At 39.6% G+C, this 20811-nt stretch overlaps 1 protein-coding gene across 2 annotated transcripts; it reads left to right on the top strand.

Moving 5' to 3' along the window:
- The first annotated feature begins 389 nt into the window (after positions 1–389).
- On the top strand, positions 390–20240 carry espl1 (extra spindle pole bodies like 1, separase). Of its 2 annotated transcripts, none has more exons than XM_067460041.1 (32): positions 390–586; positions 955–1052; positions 1173–1478; positions 1666–2394; positions 2475–2564; positions 2652–2763; positions 3456–3583; positions 5031–5224; positions 5313–5555; positions 5695–5839; positions 8093–8258; positions 8403–8539; positions 8666–8800; positions 8923–9036; positions 9526–9694; positions 10677–10805; positions 10888–11044; positions 11245–11354; positions 11552–12774; positions 12873–13290; positions 13377–13517; positions 14022–14232; positions 14320–14513; positions 15714–15841; positions 15958–16080; positions 16174–16317; positions 16407–16571; positions 16694–16798; positions 19089–19204; positions 19296–19379; positions 19485–19649; positions 19737–20240. In XM_067460041.1, the coding sequence occupies exons 2-32, from the start codon at positions 972–974 to the stop codon at positions 19936–19938; spliced, it is 6564 nt and encodes a 2187-aa protein (XP_067316142.1). In that variant the 5' UTR covers positions 390–586; positions 955–971; the 3' UTR covers positions 19939–20240. The 2 variants fall into 2 exon arrangements, with proteins under 2 accessions (XP_067316142.1, XP_067316141.1); XM_067460040.1 differs by having other exon boundaries at positions 14019–14232.
- The last annotated feature ends 571 nt before the right edge of the window (positions 20241–20811 follow it).

The raw sequence follows: 20811 nt of genomic DNA, 5'->3' as shown, positions 1-20811 counted from the left end.
AAGAAGAAATAAACGCAGAAATAAATAAATGCAAAACGCTTAAAATTGTTTTTCTTGTATTTTACTTGTTCTGAGTAAATAATAATAATAATAATAATAATAATAATAATTATAAATGTACCGTTAAAAACTTATAAAATAAATTGTATGTTATCTGTCATAATTAAGTTTCAGTTTATTTAAATACATTAAATTAATGTATCACTTTATATTATATGTTATATTTCCGACAGATTACTATGCATATGTATTAACACCGTATACCGTAAAAAAAGATTTCTACTACTACTAAGGAAAACAGCAGCGAACAGAGGTAGCTACTTGGTTATTTAATTCTAAAAACTACATTACCCATGATTCCTTAGCTCAACTTCAGTGTCCCGATAAGCTTTGCGGCATTTTAAACAAGTGCGCGAGCAGCTCGATTGTTTTTCGCTGCTGTCATCCTGATAACTGCGACTCGCGACTGGACAAATTGTACATTTATTGTACGTTTATATCTATTGAAGATACATGTGAACGCCACATTTCCTAAAACTCAAATAGAGCTGCTATTCCTCCACGTTTGACCGTTTAACCGAGCATGGTAAGTGACAGGCTAACAGGTTTGATTTGTTTACACGGATTGGGGGTTGACGCTGGACTGAGTTAGCTAAAATGCTAGTTGGCCGTTTTATAGTAATGTCTGCAAGAAAGCATAGCAGATGATCATAAAACATAACTTACGTTTAATCTAGTGAACTTTGCTCATTGTTGATACACGTAACTTACTTGTCATTCAGTCCAAATAACGCTGCAATAGTGATAAACGTAACGTTGTATTTGTTTTTATTATATATACAATACACACATATTAGTTTACCACACACGTATGTTAACGTTAGTTTACTGTTACAGTAATTCTTTTCAACATCTGAAATACTTGGATTGCTTAAAAAGCAGTTTGTATTGCAGACACAACCGTGATAACAATGAAGTGCCTGAGAACAGAGGAGTATTTCCAACAGTTATCTTGTGTAAAGGACACTGTTGTTCTTTACAACGTGCTCAAGGTAAAAAAAATAATTAAAGAAATAATTGTTTTCTATGTACAAAACATGTGTTAATGGGAACTGTTTATTTCATATATGATGCACACTTCTGGAGTTTTTCTTTTCCTTTTTTTGCTGCAGAAACAGGTGGATGATGGGCTTGGTCCTTATGGTCGCACAATGTGCGACCGTATCATCCGGGCATGCAACCAGTGCCTGGGCAGTGGTGATCTGGACCCTGCCCATCAGGGGCAGATAGTGGAGTTGGTGGAACTGGCCATCCAAGGGTTTGAATTGCTCGAAGAGTCTGGAATGCAGAGCAACCCATTTTATCTTGAGAAAATAGTCTTCCACATCCTACAGAAAGTCTGTAACCTTGGAGCTCACGGCCCTGCATGTCGATTGGGCCAACTCATGTATAAAAGACTGAAGCGTTTGTCTGCAGAGGTACAGTATGAGTCTTGAAAAATCATAAAAAGTTCCATCTCAATAAAATAAGTATCCATTTATTTTTAAACCGTTGGCATTTGTTAGTCAAAAATGTGGAAACCCTGTAGAATTGACTTTCAATTGTAATAAAAGGATCCATATTTCAAGGTACTCTCTGTAGATCTTTTTTTTCCCTCATCAACAGACGGATGACTTCCATGTTTTGGTGCGGAATTACTTTGCAGTGCTGTGGAACAGTCTCCTGTCTAACAGAATGAGTGGTTCAACCCTCCCTCCACGGGACAGACTTCACTGTCAGCTACAAGCTTTAACCTTCAAACTCCTAGAACAGGAGTCCGGCTCACCCGGTTTCCCATCCAAAGTTCCTCTGTTTGTAGAAGAAGCGGTAGCGGACTATGAACGGTCGTGTGGGTGTTTTACTCTCGACGATGTGAGTTTTCTGACCTCTGAATTGCGAGAACTGTTCTTCGGCCCTTTATTCAATCCACAAGACTCTAAGCTGACCTGTTCTTCGCTGGCTGTGAGCTGTGAGGTGGTGTTTAAAGTGTGTAAACTGCTCTGTAAGAGTCAGTTTTCAGCCGAGGCTGTTGGACTTCTGCGCGGCTCTCTAAAGGGGGTCGATGGCCATGTTGGTTTGCGTTCAGCTCTGAGCCTCGCAGATTGTGCTGTGCAGCTGCAGTGTGCGTTAACCTCTGGAGGTGAATGCAGTAAGGCTTTCACTGAATGTGCACGTGCACTCAGGGTGCTGCCCCGTGCCATGTCGGGCCCTGAGTCTCATGCCCTATTTGAGGCTTGTCAGCTAGTAGTTTGGGCATTGGAAGCAGGTCAGTGTAAAGGGATGGATATAACCACATTGCTGGCTTGCTTTTCCTTTTTAGAAGAATATCAGGAGCTTCTGTTTGCACAGCAAAAGGTAAGATTGTATATAAATTCACTAGTACTCATTGATATATATTTTGAATGTGAATTTTTAAAAGCTTTTGTTTTTTCCAGGAATCGTTTTCGCAGCAGGTGCAGTACTCCCTTTGCTTCAGCTTTTACCAGGGTTTCATTAGTGCATACGATAGTCTTCATGCATCTCAGGTAATATACTAAACCTTCTTTAGGCCATGATAAAGTGATTTACAAGATGTTTCACATTTGTCCTTCATTCAACATTTACGTATAAAGGTGTCAGCAGGCGATTCTCTGGACAGGATGCTGTTGTACTGCCAGGCAACTGCAGGACGCATGCTTGCTGAACTGCGGACACTCTGCAATGACAACTTCTTTCTAAAAGCAGGTATATATTCCTAAAGTCTACATGCTGAAATCTGGTTAGATGTTTGAACTCGTTATAGAATATATATATACACTACCAGTCAAAAGTTCAATTCAAAAGCAGAATTTTGACAAATATTGCTATATAGTGATGAAAAGGTTGCACGGATTCTGATATGACTGTTCAGACTAAGGTTGCATTGCAAAACATCTGACCGGTACCAGATTTAGAACCACATATGAAGTGGCCCAAATTGGAATTAAAAAGATCAGTTTCCATAGGATTTGTGCTGTTTGCACTGTCATGACAAACAGGTCTGAGCACACATGAGTAAAAAAATATCAGATTTGGGCACATTTACCTGCAGTCTGAATGTAGCCTATTACCAAGAATTTAAATGGTAATGTTATTACTTATAATAACGGTTTTGCATTTTTATTTGGTCCTTAGAAATCATTCTAATATGCTTATTTAGTTCTCAAGAAACACTTTAAATCAATGTTGAAAACCGTTTAAAAAAGATGTTTTGCCTTATAATTTTACAGCATTATTTGAATAGAAAGTTCAAAAGAACAGCATTTTTTAAAGAATTTTCTTGGAGAGAAAAAAAATATCAACTTACTGACACCAACACTTTGAACTGTAGTGTAGGTTTACCAGTAAGTGCTCATAAATTGAATTCTGTATTCATTTATATTTGTTTTTCCTTCTAGTGTGTGCGGTGAATAATGTGGTGTATGAGCTGTTTAACAGGAAGCTGTATGAGGGAGCCTTTGGCTTGGCTGTGATTGTGTGTCAGGAGCTGTGTAAGGACTGCCCACCTTCTCTTCCTCTGGATAGGGTAAGAACTACATCTTCCTTTAGTCATTTTTTTGTGTGCTTTTGATTCATTTGTGCTTTTTTGTGTGTGATTTGATTGTGCTTTTGATTGATTTTTATTTTTATTCACTTAAAGAGAATAAAAAGGTACAAAATGTATCGTGAAGTTTAGTGGTTTGAAGGGGTCATGAACTGAGAAATCAAATTTTGTGTCAAAATCAAAAAATTGGGGATCTTTGACGTCAAAGGGAGGCAAGCACCACCTCTGCACAAGAAGACCAAGCCTACTTCATCACTGCCTGTTTAGCCCTGTCCACCAGCAGTGGGCCAGCTGTCAATCAGAGAGTTTATCAGTGACCCGTTTATCAGTGACTGAGTTCTGGACTTCTGCCAAAACTCTCATTTGATTCAACAAATCTTGTTTTGTTGAACTATTCACGTTTGCACTGTTAATGAAGATGAAAGCATTTGTGTACATAAACTGAGTTGCAATGACGAGATCCTGCTGTCAGACGCTGAACATGTGTCTGTGATTGGCTACAATATTCATCTCAATGTTCAAGGATCATGCAACCTTTCATGCCCTGATCTAAAAAAATGCCATTGATATAAATGTAATGCAACACTTTTAAAGGGGTGGTTCCGTGTTTTTTTTTCTAGGCTAAGTTGTGTTTATGGGGCGCAGTACAACAATCTTAATACTACAACTTTTTTTTTTAAATGCCATATTTTTCTTAAATTTTACGTTTATTCCACACCGCTGTCTCCACTGTCCTTTGAACAGCTCGTTTGCTTCCTGCTTCTATGAAGCCGATCCCTCTGAAAAACGCAATGGTCTTAGATTGGTTAGATGGCCAAATGTAGTTTCATGTATTTATATTGGCTGAAGTACCAAGCACAGGTTGTCTGGAAACGCCATGCCCCTAAACATTACGGGCAGAAGTCACATCTGGGGCAGTGTTTTTGTTAATATCAAGGGTTTATGATGTCACCAACTCAGGAAGAAGCTTGTTGTAGTCCAAATTTGGCCGTTTTTGTAGGCAATATACTGCCATAACTATAAAAGACATTATCACCGTTTGCATTGAACTTTATGAGGCTATATCAAATGAAAAGACGTTAGCCAATCACAGCAGTGGGCATTTACACTGAACTCGCAGCAGATATGCCCCCCCAAACAGAGCATTCAGAGAAGAGGGCTAAAATCAAGGTTGGAAAAATGCCTTTTATTTATAAATGATGACAGATTTTGATGTAAAAAGCATTCTAACATTATAAGTGCACCCCAGGAAACATAAAACAACGCAGTTCATGACCCCTTTAATGTGGCTCTTTGTACTTGACTTTTCTGCTCTGTTTTATGAATAACATGACTCTTTAGAACTGTACATTCAGTTTAAAAGCATGCAAATGCATAAATGACAATATAAGCTCTTGACTGTTTTTATTTTATTGTTTGGATGTTTCAGGTAAATCGCTGTTTCATGCTGACGGTGCAGTGTAGCCGGCGTGGAGGTCAGCTTGAGCGAGCTCTAGACTGGATTGTGCGCTGGATTCGAGTTTTGGGAGTGCATATTTTTGATAATCTGGCAGAACCTGTGTCGCTCTGGGTCAAAACCAAGTGTGATGCTGCCCGAGCTGGAGAGGACGACATGCGCCTGAGGTAATCAAAAAGGGTTCCGGTGTACTGTTACTTGCCACTTCAGAGTGAATGTGCTGAAAATCTCTTTCTCTCTCCCCTTTTTGGTTAGGACTCTGAGAGAGGGGTTGGGAGAAGCATTCATGGATGAAGAAGTGCTGATATGTTTGTTAGAGGAGGAGTTGCGTGTTTATAAGGAGCAGACTGGAGATACAGCACAGGAGCGGTACAACACACTCTGTGACCTCTTAGATATATGCCATGATGAAACACCACACACATTGAGACGGGCTACTTATCTTTGTGAGATGGCACAGGTTGTGTGCTACCAGGACTTCAGCCAACAGACTGACTGGTGGGTGAAGTTAAACACAGCAGGACCATGTTCACTTTTATAAAATAAAATCTGCTTTTGTCTAATTTGAATCGGAGATAAAAGATTGAAAATATAGAGGTCTTCTTTTTTGTTTTGTTTTTTTGTTCTTGCTAATCAGCTCAGCGGTTGACTTTACCCATGAGGCTATGCGGTTGCTGGAGGCAGAGCCAGAGACAGCAGAGAATGCTGATAGGTTGAAGGATGAGAAGGCACACGCCTCCTTATGGCTCTACATCTGCACTCTTGAGTCCAACCTGCAGGAGGTCAGTGCCTTGTACACTACCAGATGTTTCTGTTCCTTAAAGGGGGGGTGAAATGCTGTTTCATGCATACTGATCTTTTTACACTGTTAAAGACTTGGAATCCCATACTAAACATAGACAAAGTTTCAAAAGTTAAGGTGGACGTTTGATGGGAGTATTTCTTTGTCAAAAATACTACTTCCGGTTAGTCATAAGTTTCGGCAAGTTTTTTGAGATCATGCGTCCCCTTTGACGTTAATGGGGGCGGAATTTCCTTGTATGGGCCTTACGGACAATTCTACCGGAAGCGCGAGAGAGAGAGAGAGAGAGAGGGAGAGAGCGAAAGTAACAGGCTACGCCCATCAAAGCGCTGGCTTGTAGGATGCTGGACAGGTGATGTGCACATAACAATGTCACCAAAAAAGTGCGTTTTTGGTTGCCAGACCAATACAGTCCTGCACAGATTCCCCAAAAACCCCGCGTTAAGGCAACAGTGGATGGAATTTGCTTTTCCGGATCAGCAACTGAGTTGCGCGAATGTTTATATCTGTTCGCTGCATTTCGGTGCCGACTGTTTCATAAACAAGGCCCAGCTCGACGCCGGATTTTCCCGATCGCCTAATGCTGAATGATGGAGCAGTCCCAACGTTAGAACCGCAGGCGGTGAGTGAGACTGCTTCAAATGTCTGTGTTTTTGCCTATGCTCATCAAGTAGCCCAAACATGATCACGTATAGTTAATTGATCAATGGAGCATGCGATGTGTAGTGCGTGTACATTTGTTTAGCTGGCCACTATATGTGTAACTTTATGTTTGTGTATTGTAAAAGCACTCCAAACAACAATACACAAAGAGGGGGGAAATATGTTGAACTAAATAAGCACGCTTCTTCATTCAAATGCGCTACTATTCCGTGTCTTTCTATGTAAACACTAACTTAACCTGGCGTGCAAAACCAGTCCGCTTACTGTCTACACAAACCACGCGTAAACACAAACACACGTGCACAACTGCACTTCCCACATGTACACCTTCAAAGACAAAAATATGACGATATAATTCAAGTATAAATATGTAAATAACACAAGCCGCTAAGCATATTATATAGTTAGTGTATAACTTGTACCACATAGAGACGTCCTGCTCTAGTCGTTTTTGCTGCTGCTCCTGTTCAACTGCAGCCTCTGGGTCTGATTCCGGATCATAGATGTATGGCTGTATCTGATTAAAAGCCATATTTTTATTTTGAATAAAGTTTTTTTCCAGCTGTTAGGGATGACACAGCTTTACGACGCACTCGACTCAACACAATAGCAGCAGCGAGCACACGTCATTATTTAGCTCCGCTCACACGACACGCCCCCACCCGCTCGGCTTTTTTCGGAAAGACTCGGAACAGCGCATCTTTCTTATATAATTATAAAAAAAATAAAGACTTTTCGGAGATATGCAGGATGCAATGCTACTCTATAGGTACTCAAGATTGACATGACACTGACTGAAACTGAGTGTTTCACCCCCCCTTTAACTTTCTGATCTGCATTATTATTTTTGTAGACACATGTAACGAAATTTATCCCTATACATTTATTTATGTAGTTGGTTCATTTAATTTAATAGAGGAGTTATCTCAGGCAGGAAATGTAACCCACTGGCGCCCAATATACTTTAACTTGCGTTTGATTTTGATTTTTTTTTATAATACTAATGAAGAATGATTAGGTGTGTCCAAATTTTGGTTGTTAGTGCACACTGTTGTTCAAAAGTTTAGGGTCACTAAGATTTTTTTTTTTTTTAAAGAAATAAATACTTTTATTCAGCAAAGATGCATTAAATTGACCAGAAAGGACATTGAAGACATTTTATAAGGTTACAAATAATTTATTTCATATAAATGCTGTTTTTCTATTTAACTTTCTAATCATTAAATATATTTTTAATTCTATCACACCTTCTACAAAATTAAGCAGCACAACTGTTGATCTTGAGCACCAAATCAGCATATAATAATAACTTCTGAAGTTTCATGGTACACTGAAGATTGGAGTAATGGTTGCTTAGAATTCAGCTTTACCATCAGAGGAATAAACTAGATTTCAAAATAAAGTAGAAAATCAAATGAATGCAACTTTGGTGAACATAAGAGACTTTCCAGTAACATCATTTTTTTTTTTTTTTTTTACAAACCCCAAACCTTTGAACAGCAGTGTACGTTCATTCCCCCCAAAAATATACAGCTGTGCTTCTCTTTATTTTCTGTTGTGTGCGTAACAGGCTGTGGACACAGAGAAGCGATTGCGTGCAGTGCAGGAGGAGAATAAAACTGAGCTGAATATGGATCCTGTTCCCACTAATGATCTAGAGTACGAGGACAAACAGAAATCACAAGAGAGCCAGTTAGTCTATGATGGACTACGCTTCAATCTACTGGCTCACAGCAGTAAGCCACACACTCAAACTCGAAATACGTACTTGCATCAATTTATAACATGCAAAATGTGCAGTAATAGGGCTCCAGAACAGGTTTGAGAAGCATTGTTTTTTTTAGGATAATCTAATAATACTGTTGATCTGTGTGTCTCAGAGCTAAGTGAGCCTTTGGATAGATGTTTGTCTCTGTGGCGGAGTCTGTCTAGGGGGTCTGTGCCGGCAGTTAGAGACCCTAAACTCACTGCTTATTCCATGACACTGATGGCTGCCCTCTACACACTTATGGGCAAAGTAAGATTACATACCCACATCACTCACGGTGTCCTGTGTAACATTCGTCTCCTCAAACACATTGCCACCAAGAGAGAAGTATCTGAAATTTGTATTAAAGTTGAATAATCAATATGTCTCTGTTAGCATTTGCAAGCTCTGGAGGCATATAAGCTCGCTGCAGCCCTTTTCCATAGCCTTGGCGATGCACAAAATACTGCGAATGCCTTTTGCCACTCTACCAGGATCCTGCTGTATCTGGGCTCCCCTCAGCTTGCACAGGTGAATTAATGTTAACCAGGACAAACTTTTTTTTGGACAATTAATAGCCTTATATTATACTGTACATTTATATTAAACTCTTAACAAGTTGTTTACATCAGAACATTGTCTGCATGTTTCAGGTGGAATTACAAAAAGCAGAACAGAGTTTGACTTCTGTGAAGACCTCTGAGGGCTTGGTTATATCCATGCTGGCTATGCTGCAAAAAGCACAGATAAACTACGCTTTAGGACAGGTAATACTTGTTTATATAATTGCTAGACTCCTTTTAAATTAGCCACGTTTCCACCGCAGGAACTTTCCCCAGGAACTTGGGACTTTTGGGTTGTAGGGACTCATTGTGTTGTTCCTGCTGTCGAAACACAATTAAATGGTCTAAATTAAGTTCTGGGTAAAAATGTCCCCCTCAAAACGGCCCTACTCGCAAAGTAGTACTTTTTAAAAGTTCAGGAACTGTCGGAGGTGGGATTTAGGCTCTGAACATGCTAATTGGCTGAGTGTATTTTCTCTGCGTAAGTGTATTTTTGGAAGTCGAAATGGAAAGTCGTGTGCAGTCCTGCGTCACTGGGCTAATCTTCATGGTACTTTAGATGCAGATAGCTATAGGTCTGGAGAAAAACAATTCCTGGGACAAATTGTTCCAGGTAATTTTGGAGGAAACGGGGCTATTGTAATTGTACACTTACTGACAAAACAGCGGATCTGTCTCTGCTTGCTTTCTCAGGTGGAGCATGGTGTGTGCTGCCTGATGGAGGTGATAAAGGAATCTGCTCAACATCATTCTAAGAGCTGGTACCTGCTCAGGGCACGAGCACTGCAGACAGCCAGTGAATACTTGAGTCTGGACACACAGGCTTTAGATTCACAGTTACGTCAGAACATCACTCAGAATGGTAAGCTCTAATCCAATACAAAAATTACACATTTAGGTACCACAAACAGAACCGTTATATCCCATGTATAAGCTCACATAAATGTACAGTTGAAGACATTCCTCTTGCGTGAACTTTTATTGGAGCTAGGGAAAAACAGTTGCTTCGTTAAAATAGAATTGTCAGCCTTTAATTTAAAGCCTTAAGCTTGGAACATACTCTGCAAGAACAAAGAAATTTGTTTGTTTTCTCGAGGTGGCAAGAACAAAGTTCGTTCTGGCAGTACATTCCATACTTCACGAGAAAAGCAGGTGCCGATCATCTGGGTTTCTCTGCATTAACCACGCCTACTTTAAATTTCTGACCAATTACACAATAGTTCTCGAACACCCGCAAGAAAAAAGTTCTGCTCAGGCGATGTGTCGAGAACAAGCTGCGAGAACTCCCAAACCAGGGCTGCGAGAACGAAATTACGTCATTTTGTTCTCGCAGCCCTGGGAGCGAGGACTTTTTTTTCTCTGTTCTTGCGGAGTATGTTGCAGCCTTTAATTGTTTCTAGAATTAATTACAAATCAGAAGGTAAAAATATGGTGGACTGTTTGGGGTCAATATTTTTTGGTCATTTATTTATTCAAACATAAGTCAAAGCAGTAATATTAATCAAGTACTATTACAGTTTCAACAGTTTTTAACTTTTCTATTTTCATATGAATTAAATTATTGGAATGGAATTTATTGCTGTGATGATGGCAAAGCTGAATTTTCCACAGCCATTTGATTACTCCAGTCTTTAGGGTCACATGATCCTTTAAAATATATAATTATATGATGATTTAGTGCTCACGTGACACTTCTGATCACTGTTCAAAAACAGTTCTGCGTAATCTTTTTGTGGAAAACATACGTTGAATAAAAAGTTCAAGTGGGAATCTTTTATAAATGCTGATTAAAAGTATTACCCATATACTATGTGTGATTTAAAGTTGTGAATTATGTGTTGTAGGTCTGAAGACTTCAGACACAGCTCAATATGAAGGGTTAAAGCTATTGTGCAGCCTTGTGATGATGTTGCTGGGCAACGGGTTTTATGGTGCCCCTGGACCAAACACAGACTCTCGCTTTGTAGACCAAGGTACAAGCAGTAACATTTTTGTCTACTTAAAGGAACCTTTTTCTGTTTGTTATTTTCAACTTGATGTGTTTACTCCCTGTAGGAGACAGTGTTGTTTTTAAATGGCTGTTGCTGAGTGAGGTGCTGGTGTGCTCTGAGAGAATGGTGATCTTGAGGAGCAGCAGTGGAGCCATTAATGAAGCCAAAGCTCAATGTCTAGAGGCTCTCAAACTGGCCACCAAACTGCAGACACTCAGCCAGTGAGTGGATGCTCCATTTCTTTGAGTGTTAGAGTTCAGAATGTGTGTGACAGTTCGGGTATGTTTCTGACATTGAGGGGTGACATGAATGACAAACTAATGTTTTTTTCCTCTAGTCACAAGTAGACTTAAATCTGTTTCTGGGATGCCATACAGATCTTTTGTGGATTTGTAATTGCATGTTTTGTTTTGTTTTGTAGCTGTGCTGAGCTGTTGGTGTTGAAGGCAGAACTGGAGTTGATGAAGGGTGCAACTGAATCTAGTAGTTTGGATCTGGAGCAAGTTAGAAACTTACTTGATCTTTGTACAGGTACAATTGGAGATATAATTCTGATTCTCCCAGAATTACCAAATCAAGACACCTTAAACCCTTTCTTGACATTGTTTGTAATTTTACAATATTATTGATTTATTTCACTGCTGTTAAATCCACGCTAGATTTACAAAAACAAAGTATTTCTTTTAACAATAACATTTATATTTTGGTCTCATTCCACTTGGATGTAGATTTTGGTCAGGGGCAACAGCAGAAGTCTGAGGTGAAAATAAAACCACGCAAAGGTCGGCCAGTTGCCCCTTCTTCCTCTGGTCACACCCTTGAAGATGATGATGAGGAGGAGGATCTGAGTGGAATCCTTAGCTCTCGTGCCCTTCTCAAGGAGCCTGTGGAAGCCATGTCTAGATTAGGGAGCCAAGGAGCATCTCCTCCTCTGAAGCCCAAACGCCAGCATGGGCTTTCCTGTCTGACCCACACAGAGACCTGCTCCTGTCCCTGCTGCAGTGAACTTAGCGTGGCTCGAGTCAGTATCCACTGGGCACTATTACAGGCAGAGCTCCAGACAGACCCTGAGCACTCCTGTCGACTACGCCAATCTGCCAGGAAACGCTGCCATAGTGTCACAGCTAAGCTCCAAAGCAGTTTGGAAGCCATTATGTGCTCTAAAAAGTCAGCTGCACTGGGTCTGCTCCAGGCAGAAAAGGGCAAAGTGCATTTGGGTGTTGTGCTTCAGCTTCTCCGAACAGGAGACAAAGGTAAAGCAACTGTCCTGTGGGAGGAAATAGAGGCAGGATTGGAGGCAGTGACACACAAAGGGGCACTGAAACCAGAGCTTGGGCCCATCAGAGCTGCTTTACTGGGGGCTAAAGCTGTGGCCTGCTGCTTGACATTAGCCATGAAGAAACAATGTATACCTGAAGAACTCTTTTCTTCTGTATGGGGCTGGAATCCACCAAAAAGTAAACCACAATTAAAACTTAAAACTGAATCAAAGCATCAATCCAAGAGCCCCATTTCTGAAATAGCTCTTCCAGAAGCAGATGTTAAACACCACCCTGACAGTAAGAGTGGATCTGCAGACCATGACAGCAGGAAAACCAAAGAGGCTTCTGTAGTTTCAAAGAAAACTAAGGACTTGGTGCCCAAAATTACCATCACAAAATCCTCCATGGTTTTCAAAACGCCCAAAGCAACAAGGACATCCCGGTCCAAATCTGTCTCCACAAGCACTGGTGTTGGTGACTTAAGAGCGTTTGCCTTCACTAATGAGGTGCCTGAAATTTCTGTCAACTTCACCCCCTCTGTACCCACATCTGCCAGCCGACATAGGATTACAAAGTCAAAAGCTGCTTCAAAGGCATCGTTTGAGATTTACAAAGATTCTTCTCCTGCAGAAGAGAAAACTGTGGCCGTGCCAGCTGCGCCTAAACGGACCAAGCGTTCTCGCTTTAAGGTTTGGCCTATTAATTGGTTTCAGACTTTTTGAGGTGATGGTAAGAGATCTTCGTATCATAAGTGGTCAGTTAATTGAATGCATCTGTTCTGTCTCAGGTCGAGTTTAGTGATGAAAGTGATGCTGAAGCTGCACCTCCTGCTGTAGTGGAAAAGTCTGAGAAAAAGCAAAATGCCTGTAACTCCAAAACATCTCGCACCCTGAAACCAGCCCTGAACACCACCCCTAGTGACGCCAAAGTTGTGATCCCCACTGTAGAACCAGAACCTCTCCGGCGGTCACGGACAACTAAGAAAAGCACTGCCCTCGCCTCTACCAGCTGCCTCTCCTCTGAGGAAGAAACTGCTGCATCTTCCCAGACACGCACGCGCAGAGGACGATCAAAAAAGAGTCAGAGTTCAGAGGTCACAGAAGGGCCAGAGAAGATGAGGATGATTAAAGAAGATGAGGATGAGGTTCTGTTAGATGTCAGTCTGGAGGAACTCAGAGGGTCTGACTCAGAAATAAATGATAGAGGTGTGTGTGTGTCTGTAGAACAAAACTGATGTAATTTAACTCATGGAACTTGTTGGATCACATTAATCGTATGTGTGTGGTTCTAGGCAGCCCAGATGCTGATTGTGAGGTCTTGAGGAGAGATCTGGCTGCAGATTTTGGGCGAGAGGGTTTCCGTGAGCTCAGAAGAACTGGACAAAATGGCTCTGGATCTCACACAACACTACCACATGCATCTACACCGTTAGGTAATGCTGTGTGGCATGTACACTACAATTCAAAACTTTTGGGGTAGTAATTTATTTTATAGAAATTAATACTTTTATTCAGCAAAGTGACAATGAAGATATTTATAAAGTTAAAAAAATGTTTACTGAGAATAAATGCTGGCCTTTTAAACTTCGGGTTTATCAAAGAATCCCGAAAAATGTGTCACAGTTTCCACAAAAATATTAATATAGTTGTTTTCAACATGGATAATAACAAGAAACTAATTTTAGAATGATTTCTGAAGAATCATGTGACACTGGAGTAATGGCTGCTGAAAATTCACTGTTGAAATTGCATTTTTAAACTCAAGATGACTTAAGAGAGAACTTATAATGCAATAATAATTATAATGCATCCATGGCGAGTATAAAAGACTTTCAAAAAATATTACAGAATCCTAGTTTTTTTGTTTAATTTGACTTGCTATTGACAAAGTTGTTGAATGTCTTGAATACCAAGTGTATTTATTTCATATTTAGCAGACCTGTCCGTAGAGGCTGTCCAGTTGTACTTGCGTTCCTCTTGGCTTCTTCTCCACCACTTCCCACCTCCCTCGCTTTATCCCCATGTCTGCTCACTTCTTGCTCAGTCAATCGGCCAGACCGATCCCATCACTACAGCAATGCTGCATGCCCAGTCACTGGGTGTGTCCACTCGCCACCATATGACCCGTCATGTGGTTAGTCAATTCAGGTATGTCATTTAGTATGAGATTTAAATATTTCAGCAGAAAAATTAAAAAGCGGTAGCCTGTAACAACAACTTCCTGTCTCTTCGTAGGAAGCTGAAGAAATCTTGTAATGATGTAGCAGAAGGTCTTGGCGCTCTGAGTCTGGAGGAAACATCTGGGGCGACACAGTCTCAGAAACTCTCTGCGCTTGAGAAGATCTTTTCCTTTGCCTCATCAGACCCCACACAATTCCCACAGACACACTGTCAGCAGTTCACACAGCAGATGAAAGATCTTCCAGCAGGTATTAAATTCATCTGAAAAATAAAGGTATAGTTTACCCAAAAATGAAATTTATCCCATCATTTACTTGCCCTCAATCCATCTTAGGTGTATATGACATATTCTTTCAGAGGAATGCAATCGTAATTATATATTGTTTTTAATTGTTGTGTCTAATCCAAGCTTTATAATGGCAGTGAATGTCAGCCCAAAATTTGAAGCCATCCATTATATAAGTAATCCAAACGGCTCCAGGAGGTTAATAAAGGCCTTCAGAAAGTTAATCTATGATTTTGTGTAAGAAACACAAGTATCCATATTTACAATATCCATATTTAAAAAGTAATAAAGTAAAATATATAGCTTCTGGCGGACAGCCTCACTTTGTTCATAACTCTTGCGCTATATCTGATGTCATCATTGTGGCAGTTGTTTCGTAAGTTGTATATGGAAGGTCGTTATTTTATAATGTGTTAAATATCAAGATTTTCCTTACAGAAACCAATTGATTCGCTTCAGTAGGTTTTTATTAACCGCCCAGAGTTGTATAAAGTATATTTATAATGGATGGATGCACTTTTTTGGGCTTGTAATTTTGGGCTGCTATTAATTGTCATTATAATGCCTGGAAAAGCCAGGACATGTTTTTATATAACTACGATTATGTTCGTCTGATAAAATAATGTCTTAAACATCTAGGATGGATTTTGGGGGAACTATCCCTTTAAAGAGATAGATTTGAAGAATGATGATAGCCAAAAACCATTTCATCATCATTGACTTCCATTGTAGTCTTTTATCAATACAATGGAAATCAATGGGAACTGAAATGGTTTTGTTATTAACATTAAAAATATCATCTTGTGTGTTCTGCAAAAGAAAGTCAGTCGTGCAGGTTGGGAAAGACGAGGGGGAGTAAATAATGACATTTTTCATTTTTGGGTGCACTCTCTTTGAGGAAGATGGCCACATAAAGCTAGCAGTAATACCCTAACCTAAATCATTAGAATAGTGAATTGTCTATGCTGCTGAAAGTGACCTAATGACTGGCACTGTTTGCTGAAAGTATGTAATTTTTTTTGTCAAATGGACAATTTTTTTTTAAAGAAATATGCAAAATAGTTTCATGGTGGTAATAAAATGTAAGGTAATTTTGTGCCCTTTTGGTATGTATTATGAGAATGATACAGAATTATATAAATGTGATGTGTATTTGCTTTAGGAATAACAGTGTGCATGCTGTCACTTGTGGGGGTGTATCCTGATGAAATTGGCAGCACTATTCTTCTGACTCGACTGGAGCGTGGCTCTACCCCAATCACTGTTCGAATCCCTACTGCAAACAGAGAGGTGCCTAATTGCATAATGTGATGCAGCCTTTTAAAACTTTAAAATAATATTTTCACAATGAGATGGAAATAGGGAGATGTTTGCACAAATCAATTTTTTATTTGACCTTTATTTAGCGCTCTGTTGCCATGCTGCTGGAAGAAATGGATGGCGTCTTGAAGGGTCAAAAAGAAGTGAGCATGGTGGCTGAGAAATCGCAGTGGTGGGAAGGCAGAAAGTCATTGGATGTCCGTGTGGAGGTGAGACACGTGATCTTTGACAGAAAATGATCAATATGACAGGGAGTATGTTGGATATACTGAATGTAAGTTTTTTTTTTTTCTTTCCATCAGAAAATGCTCGAGGATATGGAAGAGGCTTTAGGGGTGTGGCGAACTCTACTCCTGCCTTTAACCTCGGACCCTGAGCTTGAAGTTCAGGTGAAGTGCTTCCAAAAGGCACTGAAAGGAACAAAGATCACACAGGATATTCTCAGGGTATATGGCCTCTATTTGCACCTGCATTAGTTTGATCATCACGTGTTCCCACCTGTAGCAGTTTCTCTATTTTTTTTTTCTCCCTGAAGGTGGTTCTCTCGGCATCCCCACTCCTGTCCCCGCCAGACGTGCAGTGTCTTGCAGAGGGAATGGGTCAGCAGGACAAAGACTTCCTGAGGCTTCTGCAATGCAGTGTGACTAAACTTAGAGGAAGGGAGGAGCCACAGGGACATACAGTTCTTATCTTAGACAAGGTACACTAATAATATCCACTTGCGTGTGAAATAATAAAGCCATCACTATTTTCTAGACAATTTGTTTTGAGCTGATTCCATATGAATGTTTTGATCTTGCTAAAAGTTTTGTGTTTCTACAGTACTTGCAAAGGTTGCCATGGGAGAACATTGCTTGTCTGAAGTTTTGTTCTGTCACTCGTATGCCCTCATTACATGCAGTACTTGGACACAGTCATCTGAAAGGGGTATGTGCTACTACTTACAAGCAAAACTTGTGCAGCATTTACTAAACATTAAAGCTTTAGCTTCAAATGAAATCTAATTCACTTAAAGGTCCTGTTCTTCACGATCCCATCTTTCAAACTTTAGTTAGTGTGTAATGTTGCTGTTAGAGCAAAAATAATACCTGTGAAATTATAAAGCTCAAAGTTCAATGCTAAGCGAGATATTTTATTGAACAGAAGTTCCCTTTCAAAGCCTACAGCAAACAGCCGGTTTGGACTACAGCAGGAAGTGCAGGGATGTAATGACATCACTAGAGCAGTTTGTTGACTAGCCCTCCGTCCACAAGAATACGCAAAATAGGGGGTGCGGTCTTGTTGCTCTCCCACGTGGAGAAGAGTACACATTGAGCGCGTGCATCTCCCTGTTATGGTAAGAGGCGTGACCTTTCCGGGCAACGTGCGCTAAGCTGCTGTCCAATCACAACACGGGACCCACTGGCACAATCAGAACTTGTTACGTATTTCTGAAGGAGGGACTTCATAGAACAAGGAAATCAACAGGCCGTTTTTAGGACAGAAAAAACAGCGGTATACAGATAAGTAAATTGTGTGAAAAATACTGTTTTTTTTTTTCTTTTCTTTTACACGCAAAACATGACCTCAATTTATATTGCACACTGTAAACACAATCAAAGCTTCAAAAACGCATGAAAAACGGGACCTTTAAATTTTTACGTCTTATATATTTATAACACAAAGTAGCTATTTGGAAGAATGTCATTGTCATTGTTGTTCTGTTCTATTGTTAAGAAAAAATGTTCGATGTCGAAAACATGGCTGAACTCAATTAAAATTTGAGAGCTGTGGCGGAAGTCAAATTTTGTTCTGTTTCTAAACAGTGCTCTGGGATGAGTGCTAAAATACAGAAATGAGTCAGAATTTTTGAACTTCTGTTTCTATTCCCCCGAAATAAATGTTTCTTGTTGCTTTGGTTTTTGGTGAAATCCCTGAAATAAGGTCACCACACAAACAGGTATTGTTATTTTTAATTTTTCACACCATTGTATAGCTGTAGGTAATAGATAGGTTTGTCGGAAAAAGGATAATCAAATCCAAAAAGCTAAACAAATAAAAGGAAATCCCACATACTATCAGTACTTGCAAAAAAATCAAGATTTTTTTTTGAAACCCCTGTTAAAGTTCATATCAAAACGTTGACCAAACGTTCCAAATAAAACGTTTTTTTTTTCTCAAGTACTGATAGTGTGTGGGATTTCCTCTTATTTGTTCACATTTTTATTTTGCAACATAAAATATATCAGTAATACCCTACTAGTGATTTATACTAGTGAAAGAGGTTGTCGGGGACCTTAAACATCATGCTGAACAGGAAAACGTTTGCTATTCTGGCTGAATAGCCTTGTTGCGTTTGTACTCATGCACACTATTCAACTCAAACCTTCCAACTTGTAGATATTAAATAAAATGGAAAGGTTTGTCAGAAGCTATATGGTGGTGACATGTCATACAACTGTAGTGTATTTTGCTTACTTCTGGTAACTGTAATTAGGCTAAATGCATAAAAGTTGTTTATTTGTGAAGATTATCTTGAATAAAATGTGTAAGAATAAAGAAACTTTTGTTGGTAACTGCAGTAATCTGAAAGCCAATGTAAAAACTCTATTGAGGTTTTATTGAAGGATCCAGGGTGATGTTAACTTCCTGCCTGGTTGGCCTATTTACATCATCACATTAACACTCATATTCAAAACCTTTTGAATAAAACACTAATAATCACTTTGTTGAGGTTCTCTTTGGGAGTGACAAGGATGGATAGAATTAGGAATGAGTACATCAGAGGGACAGCACATGTGAGATGTTTTGGTGACAAAGTTAGTCAGGTTAGACATTGAGATGGTTTGGACATGTTCAGAGGAGGGAGAGTGAATATATTGGTAAAAGGATGCTGAGGTTAGAGCTGCCAGCCAGGAGGTCAAGAGGCAGACCCAAGAGGAGGTTTATGGATGTAGTGAAGGAGGACATGAAGGTAGTTGGTCTGAGAGAAAAGGATGCAGAGGATCGGACTATATGAAGGCAGATGATTCGCTGTGGCGACCCCTGAAGGGAACAGCCAAAAGAAGAAGAAGACTAAAAATCACTTTGTTTTGAAACTCAACAGCCCGTCTCCTTTCAGTTCCATTGTATTTTGTCATCCTTTATTCACTTGTCGTTCTGAACCTTTGATTGATTTTCTTCATTTTAGGATGAACTGTTTCTCTAATGAGAATTCTGTTTGTCTTTGTTTTCTCAGATGGATTCAAGTTGTGTTCTGTCCTGTGGTGTGAACCCCAAGAAAGTTTACTATGTGCTAAACCCAGATGGAAACCTACCTGATACTGAGAATCGCTTTAAAGAATGGTTTACTGGGTAAGTTCACAAAATATGCATAAACACTGGCAGCCACAGCTGTGTAACTGGCCCTGTTTCCAATTTGGCATCTCTGTCTGTGATTGGCCAGTGAGCGGGCGTGGCAAGGGGTTTGTGGATCCGCTCCTGATCCAGATAAACTACATGAGGCTGTAACCACCAGAGACCTCTACATGTGAGAAAAACGGCAAAGAGTTGCTGTTATTTACTAAAGAATGAATGTAAAATATAAAAATGAGTTTACGTGTACTTGACAGTATGTATGTGTACCTTTCCATAGTTACATAGGACATGGTGCAGGTGCCCGTTTTCTGGATGCTCAGAGGGTTCTGAAGGGGCCTGTGCGGGCAGTAGCTCTTCTGTTTGGCTGTAGTAGTGCTGCTCTCAGTGTACTTGGCCATCAGGAGGGAACGGGCATCATCCTCAGCTACCTGACTGCAGGATGGTAATGTACACCTCCATGTACAAAAATATTTTGTCTATATACGTATAAATTGCTTTATTATTAAATGTTTATTTGTCTCTACACCAGCCCATTAGTGCTTGGCAACCTGTGGGATGTGACGGATCGTGATTTGGATCGTTTCACATCGGCTCTGCTCCAGTCCTGGCTCTCTTCTGGGTCTGGCTCCTCCCTTCTTAAGCATTTAGCCCAATCACGCAATGCCACACATTTAAAACATATAATTGGTGCTGCACCCATTGCATATGGTTTGCCTGTGCATATTCACTAGCCCAGAATTTACATTTTAACTTTTATTATTCACAGCTAATATAGTGAAATTTTCCAATATAATCTCAGGGTTTATGACACAAAATAGGAGCTTGAAGTGTTTTGCCCTTTTTAATTCCTCCCATATGACTTCTGCTGTGTTATTTTGTGGTTGCAATTGCTGATTTAGTTTGCTCATACCTCAGTTTTACTAAAGTCTTTTAAATCACCTTTTTTGATATAAATTCTTTCTTGTACATTTTGTATAACATTTTTTCCCTGTTTAAGTTATATCAAAATGCCAAACCGCTTTGAAATAAAATACTTTTATAACACATTCTTTGGCAGTGGTGTCTATTTCAAATTCATAATGTGTATTAAGAATTAGGCAAATGCATATAAAAATTAAAGGGTACAAATGGTGGAAATACAACATGAAGTGTCAAACTGTGATGGATTAACTGACATGCTGTTCCAGCAGCAAGGACCATAAACACTGCTGACCGTGTCCTCATAAGTCTTCAGAATGTCAAGGGCAGCGGTGAAGGACACAGGAATCTCATTTCTGATATGGACCCCAGATATGTGTGCATGGGGACAATGATTGATCTGACAAAATTAATTAAGCCAACAATAAGATCTTTTTTCCATGATGGATTTAGGTGTATTTGATTTATCACTACATGTTGGGCTAAGACCCACCTTACTTATGTCGGAAAGTTTGCTTAGAGTTTTGACAAAATACCTTGCGCATAAAAGTTAAATACTTGTATGGTGTTACAGAGTGAATTTAATTTAATTGAAATTAAAAATAAAAAAAGCCATCAAGGAATATTTGTCAGCCTTAAGAACTATTTCAGTGATGTACTTTTTGTACTATGTTTTTTTTATTGTT

This window comes from Pseudorasbora parva, chromosome 12 (genome assembly GCF_024679245.1).
Source record: "Pseudorasbora parva isolate DD20220531a chromosome 12, ASM2467924v1, whole genome shotgun sequence".
NCBI classification, from domain to species: Eukaryota; Metazoa; Chordata; class Actinopteri; order Cypriniformes; family Gobionidae; genus Pseudorasbora; species Pseudorasbora parva.
Note: the sequence above shows the minus strand (reverse complement) of the source record. Positions and strands in the feature narration are given on the sequence as shown.